Source organism: Xenopus laevis, chromosome 1S (assembly GCF_017654675.1).
Source record: "Xenopus laevis strain J_2021 chromosome 1S, Xenopus_laevis_v10.1, whole genome shotgun sequence".
NCBI lineage: Eukaryota > Metazoa > Chordata > Amphibia > Anura > Pipidae > Xenopus > Xenopus laevis.
Window position 1 is genome coordinate 98,209,210 of NC_054372.1, and position 16,777 is coordinate 98,225,986.

Below are 16,777 nucleotides of genomic sequence, written 5' to 3' on the forward strand. Positions count from 1 at the left end.
CTACAAAGTACCAAGCCGCAAACCATTCCTAAATGTGGTGATTTTGGCGACATTTCCAAAAATCACCTCAAAATTTCTTCCCTGCAGCATCGTATTTCCCACATACTTTTAGGTAATAAGAGAAATCACCCCAAATGTGAAAGCTTAGGGTCCTCTGAACAGTTTGATGCCCAATATGTATAGGTGTACCCAAGCACATAGCATATAGGGGCCCCAAAAGGAAGACACCCCTAATGGTCTGTCATTTCAGGTACTGCAAAATCAACACATTTACATTGTTTTTGGGGGGGGCAAAGGTAGAATTAAGTAAGTTCACCCCAGAAAACCATATATTTTCGGAAAGAACACATTCCCGCAAACCCAAATTGGGTATGCATGTCTTTGTACTCCAAAGTACCAAGTTGCAAGCCTTTCCTAAATTTGGCGATAAAAGCAACGGTTTTTACATTTCTGAAAATCGCCTAAAAATATTGCAATTGGCCGCATTTATCTCACCCAATTTCTTGCATACAATTGTAAAACACCATAAATATTGATGCCAAGGGACTACTGAACAGTTTGATGACCGATATGCATAGATATACCAAGGCAGCTGGCATGTGCGGACCCCAAATAAAAATAGTGCATATGATTTTTCTCCGCTGCCGATTCGCCTTCTGTGAACATAGACCATTGACTTCATATCATGTGCCTCAAGACCCTCCTAAAACCATATATTTTTGGAAATAACACATTCTGACAAATACAACAAAGATAAAGACGTCTTTCTACACCAAAGTACCAAACTGCAAATCTTTTCTAAACTTAGAGGTTTTTACAACATTTCTGAAAATCGCCTACAAATTTTGCAGTTTGCCGCATTTTTCGCACACAATGTTTTACGTACAAAGAAAAATCACCCTAAATATGGACGTCAGAGGTCTAATGAATAGTTTGATGCCCAATATGCATAGATTTACCAAAGTATGTGGTGTGTACGGACCCCAAATGAAAAACATGCATATGAATTTTCACGCTAGCCAACTCCACTGCTGAAAACAGTACCCCGATTTTGCGTTATGTGTGTAAGACCCCCAAACTGTAAAAAGCCCCCAGAACACCATATATTTTTGGAAAGTACATATTCTGACAGATCAAACAAAGTAAAATCTATCTTTCTCTACCAAAGCACCAAACAGCAAAACTATACTAAAGATACATAAGGAAAAATAATGCAGGGACAAAATGACTGATCCGACAGCATAATAAGTGGGCAAAATCGATTACCCAATAGTCATGCTGCCAAAACAAATGGTTTTTAGGGGTAAAAAAACACAAATTAGTAAAATGAAAAAGTAAAAAAAGCCTTGTGTATGTGTATACACTCCTAAAAGTGGTGTGACAGTGTGTAAGTGTGTATATAAGTGTGAAATAAAGTTCAAATAAGTGTACATAACGTTACAAAAAAAAAGTGTGTATAGATGTGTGTGTAGTGTGTGAAATAAAGGCCACTTACCGTTGCTGGAGCATGATGGACAGTATGATTGCTCTAGAAGTCTTGCAGCAGCGTGTTTGCTGAGTCACTGCAGCCAGGAAGTGCGTCGGCGTCGCCAGTGAAGGTGAAAGAAGAAGCAAGCCAGAGGAAACGGGTAAGTGCAGCAGATGCTTCTTTCTGCGATTTTAGGTCGGCCCTGCGACAATCCTGTTGCATGACCGACATGACAGCCCCCCTGCCTTGTTGCCCAAGGCATCTTCAAATGGTTAAAGGGGCAGCTGCCATTGACTTTTACATGAATTCAACAGGTTTTAGATGGAGTACTGTATTTTCTGATTCAGACTTTTAGCAGTTCTGGTGCATAATAAATCTTGAATAATTTGAGTTTTTTTCCTCTAAAATAATTGAGTTGTCCAGCACAAAGCTATATAGTAATTGTAAATCATCTATTTTAGGTAAATCACAAAGTAGAGAACCATAATGTTCTTTATTAGGCCCAACTTTATTTAACCAATTTATTATTTATTATATGACGGGAAGACTGAGCCAGAACATAAGAGACTTTATGGGGAGTGATATACAAACATTAACACCTACCTTCTCCTAAAAGACTTCCCTTGGTTCCACCAGGTAGCCATGCTCCCCAAACTTACTGTACTTAGTGTGAGAACACACGTTCTCACACTCATGCAAGAAGCCATTTTCAGAACCCTTCACAACCAGGCTGAGGCTCAAAAAAGATACAATGTAAGTGTAGGCATCTGTAGTGTTAGCAGAGTAGGGTTGCCAAATTTTTGGTTTTGACCCGAACAGTTCAGTTATTCTAAGGCCTGTTCTGGTATTATATTTCTCTTCCGTTTTCAGCAATGTGAAACCCGAACAATAATCTGGCCAATAAATGAAAATCATTTAAATCAACATGGCTTTCTATAAATAAATGAAAAATAAGGATTTGATTTTTTAAATTAGCATCATTGTGTCCACCTCTGAAATCATTATACCCAACATCACCGCATTAACCCATTTGTTCTGGTTTAGCCGATGAAAAATTATCGTGAAGTTATTGGGATTCGCACGATCGTACATCTTACGATTTTTCATCCGACATCTGTCAGTAAATTGATCGGCCAGGTTAAAAAATCTTTATCTCCCCCAGTGCAATCTATCTATGTTTGCACGGCCAAGCAGGCAGCTACCCTTCAGTTTTGCTGGCAATATCGCCTGAAATGGTCCTTTTAGTTGATGGACAAATCATACATTTAAACAATCATTTCGAGATAATCGTGGTCTCACGATAATGATTGGATCTTTTAAAAATCTTTACATCTGTGGCCAGCTTTAGGTAAGTTATTACAGATATTTTATAGATATTATTACAGATATTCCCAAAGTCATCAACCTCCCTCTGTACAAAACTGTAAGATATTTTTTTTTGTCCCAAGCAAATGCCCTGTCAAAAATGCCCTGTCCTGCCCACACCATTCCACATGTTCAGCCCCTGCTGGGGATATAAATATGGATGACGCTCAACAAATACAGGAGAGATGGCAGGTCTGCACACTGGCTCTGTCTGTATAGCCAGTCTGCACCCACAGGTTCTTACCTGGTAGTCTTTTGCTTGTACACTACTATATATATATATATATATATATATATATATATATATATATATATATATATATATATATATATATATATATATATATATATATATATATATATATATATATATATAGTCTAAATATTGCCATTACTGTCTTGCCCCTTTTGCCCGTAGTAAGCAATTTATGCAGTTATCCTGTACCTGATAACCAGTGATAAATCATATAACTGGTTCTGAATGTTCCCACACATTATGTACTAGAAATTCTTACTATCCACTGCTGTGTCAATCATGGGGAATCCTGCCTGGTTTTTCTAATTTGGAAAACAGGGCAGGAAGTTTTGACCCGGGCAATAGTGATGTGCGAGCCAGGCAGGTTCGGGCAGAGCTCGCACTCCCTTTTGCAGGTGGCGGGATCTTCTTCCTGCTCTCCCTCAGCTTCTTTTTTGTAGATGCACGCCTGACCGCCCCATCACTTTTGCGACATCATCGGCGGGGTGGCACAGATCTGTAAATGGAAGCTGGGCAGGCACGGTGGAAGGAGAGCGGATTAGGGTCGGGTTTTACCCGACCCGCACATCACTACCGGACAGCCCTTCAAAATACTGGGCTGTCTGGGTCAAAACCAGACAGGTGGAACCCTACTGACAACCAATGTTTTCTTTTCATTATAAAACAAATCGCTGATGCCCTTGCTGCAGCAGTAAGAATTTTAAAATATAGCAGAAAGTAATTAAATCAGGGCATACCTCCAAACAGTCCCTCATTTGTACTGGAAAGTCACGCTTTTCTCTGCACTGAACAGCCAGGAAAAGAAACAAAGTTGTTAACTTATTTGGCTTTTGGCAGAGACCAAAGCAAAAAATACTTTTTTTTCAATTTCTAGATAAGCAAATAAGTAATTGTAACAATATAAGATAACAGGTCCCTTGGGAAAAGTTAGACTCCCGGCTTAAAGGGCAATTCACCTTCATTAGCAAAACTGTAATAACTGGAAAAAAAAAATCACAGAAATATGTTCAAACTTACTTACTAACCAGCCCAATTTTGTAAAATGAACATGGTAATTAGGGATGGGCATGGTCAAAAAAATTATTTCGCCCCGCTACGTGCGGCAACTTTTTTTGGCCCTCTTTTTATTTCTAAAATGTTGGGAGGTAGATGTTTAGCTGGTGATCAGTAGATCTCAAAACACTGCCAACAAACAGTTTGTCTAAATCACCCTCCTGTTTCATGCTTTTGTTTCATTCACATATTTATTTAATATTTTAAGGTAACATGAAATAGTGCTTTGTTAAATATAACAATATACATTTTCTTATCAATTAATATTTATATGATAGTTTCCATATAACAGAATGCTAACAATGCTTTCATGGATGTTAATTCCTAATGGGCCAATATCACTAAAGTCCTTGCGGCCCTGAATAAGGGTCACACTCTGCAACTAATCTGGAAAAGAATCTCGCTTTGTATTGTCTCATTTCTCTCATTAGTTGTTCCCACGCCAACATTCTTGCTGCACCCCTTTCCACGTCCTACTTAGCCCCGCCCTCCCAAGTCACCGAGCATCTCTTCTCCATAGGGGTCCAACCACTTCCGGGAACGTGTACGTTCCCGGAAAAAGTCCCTTCTGGCACAGGAAGTTATCTTTTTTTTTACGCGTGTCACGTTGCATGTGATGCTGCTGGTGCTGACATGGCGGCCTTGGGGAAGGCGGAGGAATCTCCAGGCTGCTGCGGTCTTTTCCTCCTCCTTCCCGGACCCCCCATGCAGCCCAGGTGGGTTCTCTTGGTGGCCCTGTCTGTGCTCTTCCTAAGCGGCCGTGCAGGAGCGCTGACAGAGGGCTTGTACTGTGGGCGGCAGGTGTGCTATGATGTGCTGGGGGTAAGCCGAGATGCGAACAAGGGAGACATAGCCCGAGCTTACCGACAGCTGGCACGGAAGTATCATCCTGATCGATATCGGCCCGGGGATCAGCTTGGACCCGACGGGGAAACCAGGGAGAGCGCGCAGGAAAAATTCATCTTAGTAGCAACAGCATACGAGACGTTAAAGGTGAATGCGAAGGGGAGCATGTAAAAGGGGGTTGCCAATGAATTAGCTGTACTTGTAAAGATGTCTAGACTGTAGCCTCCAGATATCACTTACTACAATAACATCAGCAGCTGAAAGAAAACCCATGTCCAAGCCTATTGGTGGAGTTCACACTAAGGGGCAGATTAACCAAGGGTCGAAGTGAGTTTTTCGAAGTTAAAAACTTCGAATTTCGAGATATTGTTTGTGTACTTCGACTAGGGAATCGTCCAACTTCCATTCAAATTTGAAAAAAATGTCGAATTTCGAAATGTATCATGTACTGTCTCTTTAAAACTTCGACCATTCACCATGTAAAACTTGCCGAAGTGCTGTTTTAGCCTACGGGGGACCTCCTAGAACCGATATGGAGTCAATTGGTAGACTTTGCAGCATAAGGCTGTTAGAAGTATTGTTTGGATGTAAGTGAATGTAATGCTGTTAACCAATAAAAAAGTTTTGAAAATAAGTATTGTTTGGTTTTGTTTTAACTTGACATTTCTTTTATATCTTGGCCAGGATGAAGAAACTCGTAAGGATTATGATTACATGTTGGATCATCCTGAAGAGTACTACAGGCACTACTATCACTACTACAGCAGACGCCTGGCACCAAAAGTAGATGTGAGAATAGTTATCTTGGTGTCAGTATGCGCCGTTTCAATTTTCCAGGTAATACTGAGACACTAGTAATGTTCCCTAAACACGGGCTTGTTTCTTAAAGGGGTTGTTTACCTTCCAGATATTTTTTTCTCTTTACATTTTTTTTTCAGATATAACACCGGAAATAAAGACTTTTTTATCAATTGTTTTTAAGTTAAAATAATTTTATCACCTTCTCATGTCTGCCTGGTGCAGTTTTAGAAAGGGGGGGGGGGTCACTAACTAAAACTGGAATCTGTTCTAATTTCATACAGTAGTTGATACTAGTATATTATTGTTGGAATCACTGGTAAATTTCCAGCCATTGGCTCAAATTTCCATGTCTCATAAAGAGTTGAAATGTGAATGCACAACAGCATCACAACCGAATATCCACTCTAAAATACCTAATATTGAGTTACCCTAACAGATCTGGATACATGCTACATAGTCTGTAAATTTGGGTTGAAAAAAGACAAAATTTCATCTAATTCAACCCCTCCAAATGAGCCCCAGTGCATATATATCACATACATAAACAGACCTATCTGTACACACCCATGTATAATATCTATCTATCTATATATAGACAGAAGATCAGCACACTCTGAATTGTAGTGAAGATGTGTCGATTTATTATACACAAATATACATATTATCCGATGTTTTGGTCCCACATGGGGACCTTTCTCAAGGATACAGTACAGTATTTGTGTTACAACTATATACCCACCCCCATCAGTGAATTTGGCCACCAAAATGACGTTATAAGTCCATATAAGGAATGTCAGTTCAAAATTTTTCTTCTACTCCTTTTGAACAGCAAGTGCAGTATTTCTTCACACCACCAGATGGCGGTGTGCAGGGGACCTTCCTCATGACAGGTCCCTGCGTGGACACACGACACATTGGCTATTCATGCAAATGTGAATACACCTTAAAGGAATAGTTCAGTGTGAAAATAAAAACTGGGTAAATAGATGGGCTGTGCAAAATAAAAAATGTTTCTAATATAGTTAGTTAGCCTAAAATGTGATATATAAAGGCTGGAGTGAACAGATGTCTAATAAAACAGCCAGAATCCAACTTCCTGCTTTTCAGCTCTATAACTCTGAGTTAGTCAGCGACTTGAAGGGGGTCCACATGGTACATTTCTGTTCAGTGAGTTTGCAATTGATCCTCAGATTCAAAAGCAACAGATATGACCCATTTGGCCCCCCCTCAAGTCTCTGATTGGTTACTGCCTGGTAGCCAGGGTAACCAGTCAGTGTAAACCAAGAGGAAGTAGTGTTCTGACTGACTTGTTATACATCAAATCACTCCAGCCTTTATACATTGCATTTTTGGCAACTAACTATATTAGGAACATTTTTTATTTTGCACAGTCTATCTATTTACCCAGTTTTTATTTTTACACTGAACAATTCATTTAATTTTGATGCACAGATATCCCAGTGTTGCTGGTCTTTTTTGGAATATTTGAACTATTTAACGTGCACCTGGGACAAGTCATATAAGCGGAGTGCTGCCCTTGTGAAGATAAAAATTAATTATTAAATTATAATACTAAGAATGGTCACATATTAGAAATTGACAATAGTATAGTAAAGGTGCATAGGAACTGGCTAAGCAAATACAATTTACAATATTTTTATGGAATTCTACTGAATATGCTGCTTTCTACACAACTTGCATTCCAGATGCATTTTTTAAATGGCAACCATAGATTTGTAATACATTTTCATGTAATAAGTGTGTCTCTGTACGCTCCACAAAAGATTTTGCTGAATTGGAAACCTGTTATGCTCTATTGATGACTAAGATAAAATCATAAGAACAATTTTAGGTATATCATGCCATTCATTTTAAGAGCAGCTTTTAGTTAAAGGAAAACTATACCCCCCAAACAATGTAGGTCTCTATTAAAAGATACTGAGTAAAACAGCTCATGTGTAAAACCCTGCTTCATGTAAATGAACCATTATCATAATAATATACTTTTTTAGTAGTATGTGCCATTGGGTAATCATAAATAGAAAATTGCCATTTTAAAAAATAAGGGCCGCCCCCTGAGATCGTAGGATTCACTGTGCACATATACAAACCACATGTAAGGTCACATGAGCCAATTAACAGACAGAGTTCTGTCTTTTGCTTCCTCACTTCTTCCTGTTACAGTTAGTGTTGTAGTATTTCTGGTCAGGTGATCTCTGAGGCAGCACAGATAGAGTCACGAAATGGTGGTTCAAGGCAAGAGATGTAAACGGGCAATATTTATGTAAATATATATTCCAGTTTGGTAAGATTCTTTAATATGTCATTCAATTTGATATAAACTATCTGTTGCTTAAGTATTCATTTTGGGGGTATAGTTTTCCTTTAATGGCTGGGTTTACTATAATACACATTTTTCTAGTTGATTACTTGTTTGGAGGGGTTTTAGAATTTTTTTTTTTTGTAAGAGACCAATATCGATTTGAATTTTTTTAAAACATAAGACTTATTTTGGATCACAAAGAGCATAATGAATGGAAAATGTTTCAAAGGGTGATGGAATGTGGCCAGATAAAATGATATAAGCTGATGTAGGCATGGGTAGAGTTAGAAGAGCGGAAAGTTGTGATCCTTTAAAAGAAATTTGTTAACACCACCTCTATTTTTATTTCTGTACAAATCATTCCTGCTGGATATTACAAGAAAGAGGGAAGGTAAGGAAGGTTTTATGAACTTAGTTTGAAGTTAATGCTCAGCTTAATATTTGTAATAGAAGCAAATTATGTGTGCATATATTTTTACATATTTTTCTATAATGATTTTTCTGTTTGGATATGGTATACTTTGGTCCGGTATTCAAAGGGTAGGATTTGAAGGCTCTACCACTGAATAAGTGGGTATCCGACACAATCTGTATACCTGCCATCCTTCCCTGAAAATTCCAATATGTGATTGGTGAACCAAAATAAGCCACTAAGAACACATCTGGGTGATCAAGTTGTATTGAGTCGGTATTACAGTGGAATGCTTTTTGTAGATGATCAACATAATTTTTTTCAAATTGTACCTTAATAAACCAAGAAGTTTTTTCTGATATTTACATTTATGGTTATAGTAAAATTAAAGTTGCTCTTATATGAAAAAGTATACAATGTATAGACAACAGCAGCATCTCAAACTTCCACATACCATTAAAACGGGTAATGAATAATTGGCTGGGTTATAAATGTTTGTTTAGAGGTTGTGTGCCTCTAGTGGATTTTCTAGCTGAGAGCCAATTCATTGTTCTTTTCCCCACGATGTGCTTTATTTTAGATTCTACCTGTCAATTAGGGTGATATATGTAGCTAATTTGTTAAACACCACTGATGCCAATTGAACCGAGGAAGCTGCTCGAATGAGTGGTGAAGCAGATATCTTTACATTATGACCTGGGTGAATGAAAATTCTTACAGACAAATTAAACCCCTCCTAAGACTTACAAACTGTCAGCTTTGGCATATTCTTACAGACAAATTAAACCCCTCCTAAGACTTACAAACTGTCAGCTTTGGCATATTCTATCATTGCATTTTTATTGTATACCCCAGAAATCTTAAAAGGCAAGTAACGCCAGAAAAATAAATTTCTCTAAATTACTTTACGGATATTGTTCTCCTTAGCCTTTTGGTAAAATATGGATGAACACAGCAGGAGTTTTATTATTGTTACTAGGCTTTTAACTAGTCTTTTGTCATACTTTATTAGAATATTGTTTTTTCTGTTTAGTATCCGGCGGGAAATATTCTATCTTTAAAGCACCATTTATCCTCCATTGCCCCATTAATATCAGGCCATGCCAATATGTTTTCTTCTTGTAACAAAGATAAGATATACAATAATAGAATGGTTTTCCTTTACACTGTTGATTCCTCAATTAGGAGTACATGCATTGCTGGAGCCACACCTGGGATATATCCAGAGGGAAATAGTGGCCTAATTATTTTTGTTTATCTGAAATAGACCAGAACTGAAATATTTGTTTGCATTGATTTGAGTTTGATGATCACAAAAGACATCAAGTGTGTACATGAAGCTAAAGTTGATATGTATTTATTCACATTTAAGGTTTTTTTTTTTTTTGCAAATCTTTCAGTACTACAGCTGGTGGAGTAGCTACAATGAAGCCATTAACTATCTGGCAACAGTGACAAAATACAGAATCCAAGCCATGGAAATAGCGAAGCAGCAAGGCTTGCTTAACCGAACCAAAGAAAAAGGGAAAAACAGGAGGTCTAAAGAAGAAATCAAGTCAGAAGAAGAAGAGATAATCAGAGATATTATAAAGAACAAAATAGACATCAAAGGAGGTTATCAAAAGCCTCAAATATTTGATATACTCTTGTTTCAAATAATATTGTTCCCCTATTACATGTTCAAGTATATCTCCTGGTATGTCCGCTGGATATATACCTTCAATATTCAGGGAAAAGAGTATGGTGAAGAAGAAAAGCTATATCTCATTCGGAAATATATGAAGATGTCACAGTCTCAGTTTGACACCCTGGAAGAACACCGTAAAAATACGTTTCTTGAGCAGAAGTTGTGGATAAAGGAGAATTATGAGGTAAGTGAAAGAGGAATTAAGCTGGGGAAGTGACAGTTGTCAAATAGCTACTGCAGCGGTTATTTGTCTCAGCTTAAATGTAAGCAACCATAGGGTATTGGCGAATTTGTAACTGCAATTAAATGTTATCAGGAGATCTATATGAGAAACAGGAACAGCACTAACATGTAGTTTCTGGCTTTTTGACTGCACAGACAGTCTTAAGTAGTGAATTTAGCCTTTCAGTGGCAAACCCTCCCTGCCTTTTAAAGTAGTGGCTTAATAAAAGGCATTGTTCAGGAGTTTTTATGAGTGACGTTACTGTTTTGCTACAAGTTGGTATATAGTGGTGGCCATTCAGGGAACTAAGGTAGCACTAAAGACTGCAAGGAAAAATTTCAGGTAGGATTGTTATATACCCTTATGCCCCATTTCAAAGTGCTCAAAAAACTGTGTATGTAAATATATATATATATATATATATATATATATTTATGCGTAGGGTGGCACACCACTTCAATCGTTGAGAACCCAGGTGCACGGTAAAATCGTGTATGTAATATTCAAAAAGACCAGCAACACTGGGAGTTTTGATGAAACAAATCAAACGTTTATATTTTTAAAGTGCATATACAGCCTAAAGCTGTATATGCACTTTAAAAATATAAACGTTTGATTTGTTTCATCAAAACTCCGTGTTGCTGGTCTTTTTGAATATTACATACACGATTTTTGCTGGTCTTTTAATAATATTATATATATATATATATATATACAAAATGTCGCTGTCTTAAATATATTGATAATGGGTTGAGTGCAGAGGACCTCTTGTAGTTGAATATATATATATATATATATATATATATATATATATATATATATATATATATATATATATATATATATATATATATATATATATATATATATATATATATATATATATAGTAATAACCAAAGTTCTGGTAATTGCTTCCGGAAAGAGTAAAAGTAAAAACAACTTCTCTCAAAGAGCAAACATTCCCTCTATTGTGTGTATAAAAGTAACCTCTTCCATGGAGTGTAATAGATGCTACTGGTTCTTGTGTGCCAGATTAATGGCTGTAAGCTAAAGATGGCCATACACAAAAAGATCTGCTCTTTTGGTGAGGTCACCAAATACACAAATCTTTTCCCCGATATGCCCACCTTTGGCAAGGATTTTGAAACCTGCCAAATATGAGTCAGGCAGTTCCATTGGAGGGCCCAATACATGGGCTGGTAAGATGCTGATTCAGCCTGTTGGCAGCTTTTTTATCAGCCCATATATGGGCACCTAAACACTTTCATTAATCTGAGGCTCAAGGCTCAGCAAAGGTCTTTTATTACACTCTGTCAGAGTGCTTGCTTATCAGGAGAATCATTTAAATAACATAAATGCAGTATTTTTGTGAAGTACTTATTTCAGGTGTCAGGGGAACTTTAAAGGCAAAATAAAGTCATTTTGAAGTAGTGCAGGTAGTCCATAAGATTTTATTGGGCCCTTTATGCCCAATTTTAGTTACAGATTACTAGTTACTTCTACTAATGAAAGTCAAAAAGTTTTTAAACCAGCACTCCATGCAGGAGAAAAGACACAGGGAAACTGAAGTGTTAAATACTCATTTTCTTTAGGGAAAAATGGATTCAGGTGTAAATAAAATCTTAAATCATGTTTAGTTTATTAGATCAGTGTTGAAAACCTATACAGTATATACAAATCCACATTCTCTCTTGCATAAGGGAACTTTTTTCTTCTTTTCCATTCATAGAATTTTGTCAGTGTTGGCATAATAGTTGTCCTTACATAAATCACATTATGGGGAGTTATGTTGAAAGTTATACTGTAATCAAATGCCTTTGTTTCTCCCCTACTATTTTTGTGTACTCAAACCTCTCCGCTGTCCTGTAAATGAGGACAGCACATCTTTTAAGAACATAAATCATACCTTTACCAACATTCCTGATTTGCACATAGTCCCATGCCAAGTCCTTTCAGACCATACCTGCAATTAACACCACTTCCTTTTGGTAACCCCCAACCATACTTTGGTTTGCTGTGTGAGACTGTTATAAGAATCCAGGACAACTGGTAGGTTTGCTTGAAGAAGAAGGAAACGCAGCACCCTATTAAAATGGTTATTTTGTAAAAGCTGACACCCCTAATGCCCCCACTGCTTATTCTTTCTTTCAAGCCTGTACCTTGGTTTGGGACTTTACTACTCAGCAATTTTGGAAGGGTGAGGCACACTTGAGAACTTTAGCTATCTGCAGGGCAAGTTCATGTTGCTGGCTTTGATGGGCACATCCTTCTGCACAGGAAGTAGCAGTGTGCATATGCCACACACTGTTCTCCAAACAGCATGTCTTATCATCATGATAGAGTGGGGTGCTGTATTTCTCTTTAAACAACCAGTTGCAGGCTGTAATGAAAGGGTAAGCAGCAACTAAGTCTGTAGAAAACTTCAGAAAACTACACATAATGTAAAAAAAAATGCTAGAGTATTGTTGCACACCTCCCTTGAGTTCTGTGTGTTTTTTTTCTCTACTTGTTCTACTGTACACGATTTTGTTAGTTTACTTCTAAAGCTGTAGTTTGCAGAAACTAGAGCACTGCTGGTGGTTTCAACAGAATGGACCCGGTGTATCTAATGCTTGTATTTAATAAATATTTATTTTTTTATAGGTCTACAGACAAGAACAGGAAGAAGAAACGAAAAAGAAAATGGCTTCAGACCCACGGTGGAAACGATACAGAAGGTGGATGAAGAATGAGGGTCCAGGCAGACTGACATTTGCAGATGACTGATCATGTTGTGTTGTCATGATGCAAACCTACATTTTCATACAAATAAATTAAGTTTTTTATCTGCTGCATCATGTCGGTGTGATCTGATGAATTACGAGATCTCTTCACACTAATACCATAAAAATCATGCAAATCTTTTAATGAGCACAAATCGTTTTAATATGCTGAAACAGCATTAAATAATGATACCAAATGTTTTGCTTGGTTTCTGTGGCTGTAACCATATAGAAATTACCTTTCTGGTACATTCAGATGATCTACTTTGTAACCGGTACATATTTCAATTACAGGTTTATAAGAAAGTGTTTTTATTATGACAAATCAGAACATGGCCTCGAGAGTGCAGGCCAATTAATGTATTGTAGATGTTGAGCTGTCTTTGGCTGAGCAGGATAACAGCAGCTGCTGAGAGAGAGAGAGAGAAAATGGTATCCTTAGCCCATACAAAGGATTTGGGAGTTATAGGAATGGCCGTCACGGACACCCGGAAAGTACCAGGGCTGTTTTCCTATCCTGTGATTCTCCAGTTTGCTGTCAGGCTAAATTTATATTGCTATGGATATACAGGTATAGGATCTGTTTTTCTGGGCTCCAATTTACGGGATGACCATCTCCCACAGACAATGATTTCCTTTTCTCTGTAATAATGATCCCAACTAAGATATATTTAATCCTTATTGGAAGCATAACCAGCCTATCGTGTTTATTTAATATTTCATCTTTTTTAGTAGACTTAAGGCATAGAGATCCCAATTACGCAAAGATTCCTTATCCAGAAAACCCCAGGTCCTGAGTATTCTGGATAACGGGTGCTATACCAGTACTTTAGCGACCCTAGAGTCAAGGTACAAGCCGAAGTCAAACCAAATAATCAAACAGGAATAACGCTCCGTGTCGGCAAGGAAGGACGATCACCCACCTTGCAGTGAGGTGAAGGCCTCGGCATCTATTTAGCGATGCGCGCATGCATCAAAATGCGTACGGCTGGCTTGATGAGCCGTGAACCCGTGCTCTGAAGATTCAAGCAGTGAAAGTGTTTGGGTGATGGTGTGTGGTCATGCCTCAGGCCTATGGGGTGGAAGTGCATAGGACAGGGCTGCCATTAGAAACACACTTTTTCCTCTGGAGCCCTTCAACAAGGGGAACATTTGGGGTCCCCTGTGGCATGCCCTGTGTGTGATACCCCTAAAGTTGTGTCATATTCCGTACACCCCCTAATATCTTATCTGGCTGTGTGTCTATTTTTAGGTTTGGATCCATGGATAATGGTTAGTTTGTACATCTGATGTACCGTTATATGATGCAGTTGATGATATGATGGCAGTGGTAGTTCATTTTTGTTCTGACTGTAGTTTATTCTGTTTTTACACCAGAAGGTCAACAGTGATACCTTGAACACTCAGCCACCACCCACATTGACCACCCGACCCCTTTTCCGTGGCTCAAGGCAGACCGGCACAGACTGGAACAAGGGTGCATGGTTGAACCATCCAGCAGACCCCGTTATCAGTGGGTGGTGGGGGGGGGTTGCTATATGGTAGTTACGTCACTGGGTGTAAAGGTTGCATGTGTGCGATAGAAATTGTAAGTATCTGGTTTATACAGAGATTTATATCTAGGTAACTTGCTACCTAGATATAGGTAACTTGATGTATTGAACTTAGTGATGAATTTGTTGCTTTGCACCTACATTCATCGATTACATTCAGCTGTGATAGTACAGATATTACAGAAAACAATGGGCTACATTAACTCTTAATTGTACATACATCTGTTTCATACAGCTTGCCAGAGGCACAGCCTTTGTAGCTTGGCTACCTGAATATCTTCTAGAGACAAGGATTCCCCTCCCAGGATGAACTTTTACTCAAGAGGGGAAAATGGAGACATACCCCCTGATAAGTAAGCTTGATCAGAGAAAATACCAGTACAGAGATATTTTCTAGAATAGTGATGGGTAAAAAGTTGCTGCAAAAACACCCACAGACACCAAATGTTAATCCTCTGTGCTCCAAAATGGGCAAATGTCCACTGGCAGGCAAGTCTGACACTATATCTGTAGCACTAGCATTTATATCAGGCTATGTGTGTTCCTCGTGTCTGGGTAAAGCTCTTCCAAGTGCTCCTCCAAAAAACTCTTTTCACTTCTGCAATTCTAATAACGCAAAGGAAACATTCAGAGTTTGCACATAGGCGTTTTACACAAACAAAGTAAATCGCACAGCCCCTAATGCATACCTCCCAACATTTTGAAAATAGAAAGAGGGACAAAAAGATTTGCCGTGCAGAGAAAAGTTATAACCATGCCCATTTTGTGGCCACACCCGCTAATTACCATGTTCATTTTACAAAATTTGGCAGGTTATGAAAGTTTGAACACATTTCTGTGTTTTTTATGTGTTATTACATTTTTGCTAATGAAGGTGAATTGTCCTTTAAACTGTGAAGCTACGTTCTCTTAAGAGACCTGCTTATCTTATATTGTTACAAAAGTATCTAAGTATCTATTCTGGGCTCTCTGACGAAAGCCAATTAAGTTAGAAACTTTGTAACTTTTTCTGGCTGTTTAGTGCAGGAAATCAAAGAGAAAGTCAGGACATTTCAGTAACAAACCCCGGACTGCTAGTTGAGCTGTCAAAATCGTTACTGTCCCTTGAAAAACGGGACAGTTGGGAGGTATGCCTAATGTAAATGCGAGTGCTCCAGGTTATAGATGAGCAAATTAGTCATTTGTGAAACGACTTACCACCATGACTTTTTTTTTCACTTTTTTCTTTTCCAGTTTAAAATACATTGTCTACTTTTTCAGGTTGTGCATATTCCCAGTAGTAAAAAGGGAGGAGTTTATGTATCTGTGATGGGTCCGGTAAAAGAAAAGTGAAATGCCTTACTACAGACAAGCAGGGGTGTAAATATAAGAGAGCAAGGCTCAACAAATTACACAAAACAACTACATAATCTGGGTTGTACACTGTCCTATCCTCTGCAGTCTACATAGTAAGTTAGGTTGGAAAAATACACACGCCCAACACGTTCAACCTTTGAACTCTATTTTAACCTGTCTGTATACATTGTATTGCAGTGTTATGTATCTAATGTACTGCTCTCACACATTTTGTACTAGCAATAATGCAACAAACAGAACACACAGCAGAGCACAGCTGCCCACATAGAGTTTGGGAGCTGACGTCTGTGATATCTCAGTGTATGAAATGTTTCCCATAGATCTTTGTAAACTGCCATATAGTGGGCAAAGAACAGTGCTGTTTTTGTAATATGAATCAGTTGGATTTGAACAATGAATCTCCTAAACATGGGGATAACAGATTTTTCCAAAAAAAAAAAAAAAGCTTTTGGCCCTTGATATCAAGTTTTCTGGTGGGCCCTTGGTGCCCCAGTCTGACACTGAGTGCCAGCCAAGGCAGTACTATTTGACCTGGCTATATAGCTCTTGGACTACAACTTGTACTACAACTCCCAGCATCTCCGCCAACCTCCAGACTGTGTGTACTGAGTGCAAATTACAGGAAAGAATGAAACTTGCAATGACAATAATTGCATAAAGTTACAGTATAA

At 38.1% G+C, this 16,777-nt stretch overlaps 1 protein-coding gene across 1 annotated transcript; it reads left to right on the plus strand.

Annotated features, from left to right (window-relative positions):
* The first annotated feature begins 4,721 nt into the window (after window positions 1-4,721).
* dnajc25.S (DnaJ heat shock protein family (Hsp40) member C25 S homeolog) lies at window positions 4,722-13,394 on the plus strand. Its single transcript, NM_001095911.3, has 4 exons — window positions 4,722-5,135; window positions 5,673-5,825; window positions 9,925-10,395; window positions 13,079-13,394. The coding sequence occupies exons 1-4, from the start codon at window positions 4,776-4,778 to the stop codon at window positions 13,199-13,201; spliced, it is 1,107 nt and encodes a 368-aa protein (NP_001089380.2). The 5' UTR covers window positions 4,722-4,775; the 3' UTR covers window positions 13,202-13,394.
* The last annotated feature ends 3,383 nt before the right edge of the window (window positions 13,395-16,777 follow it).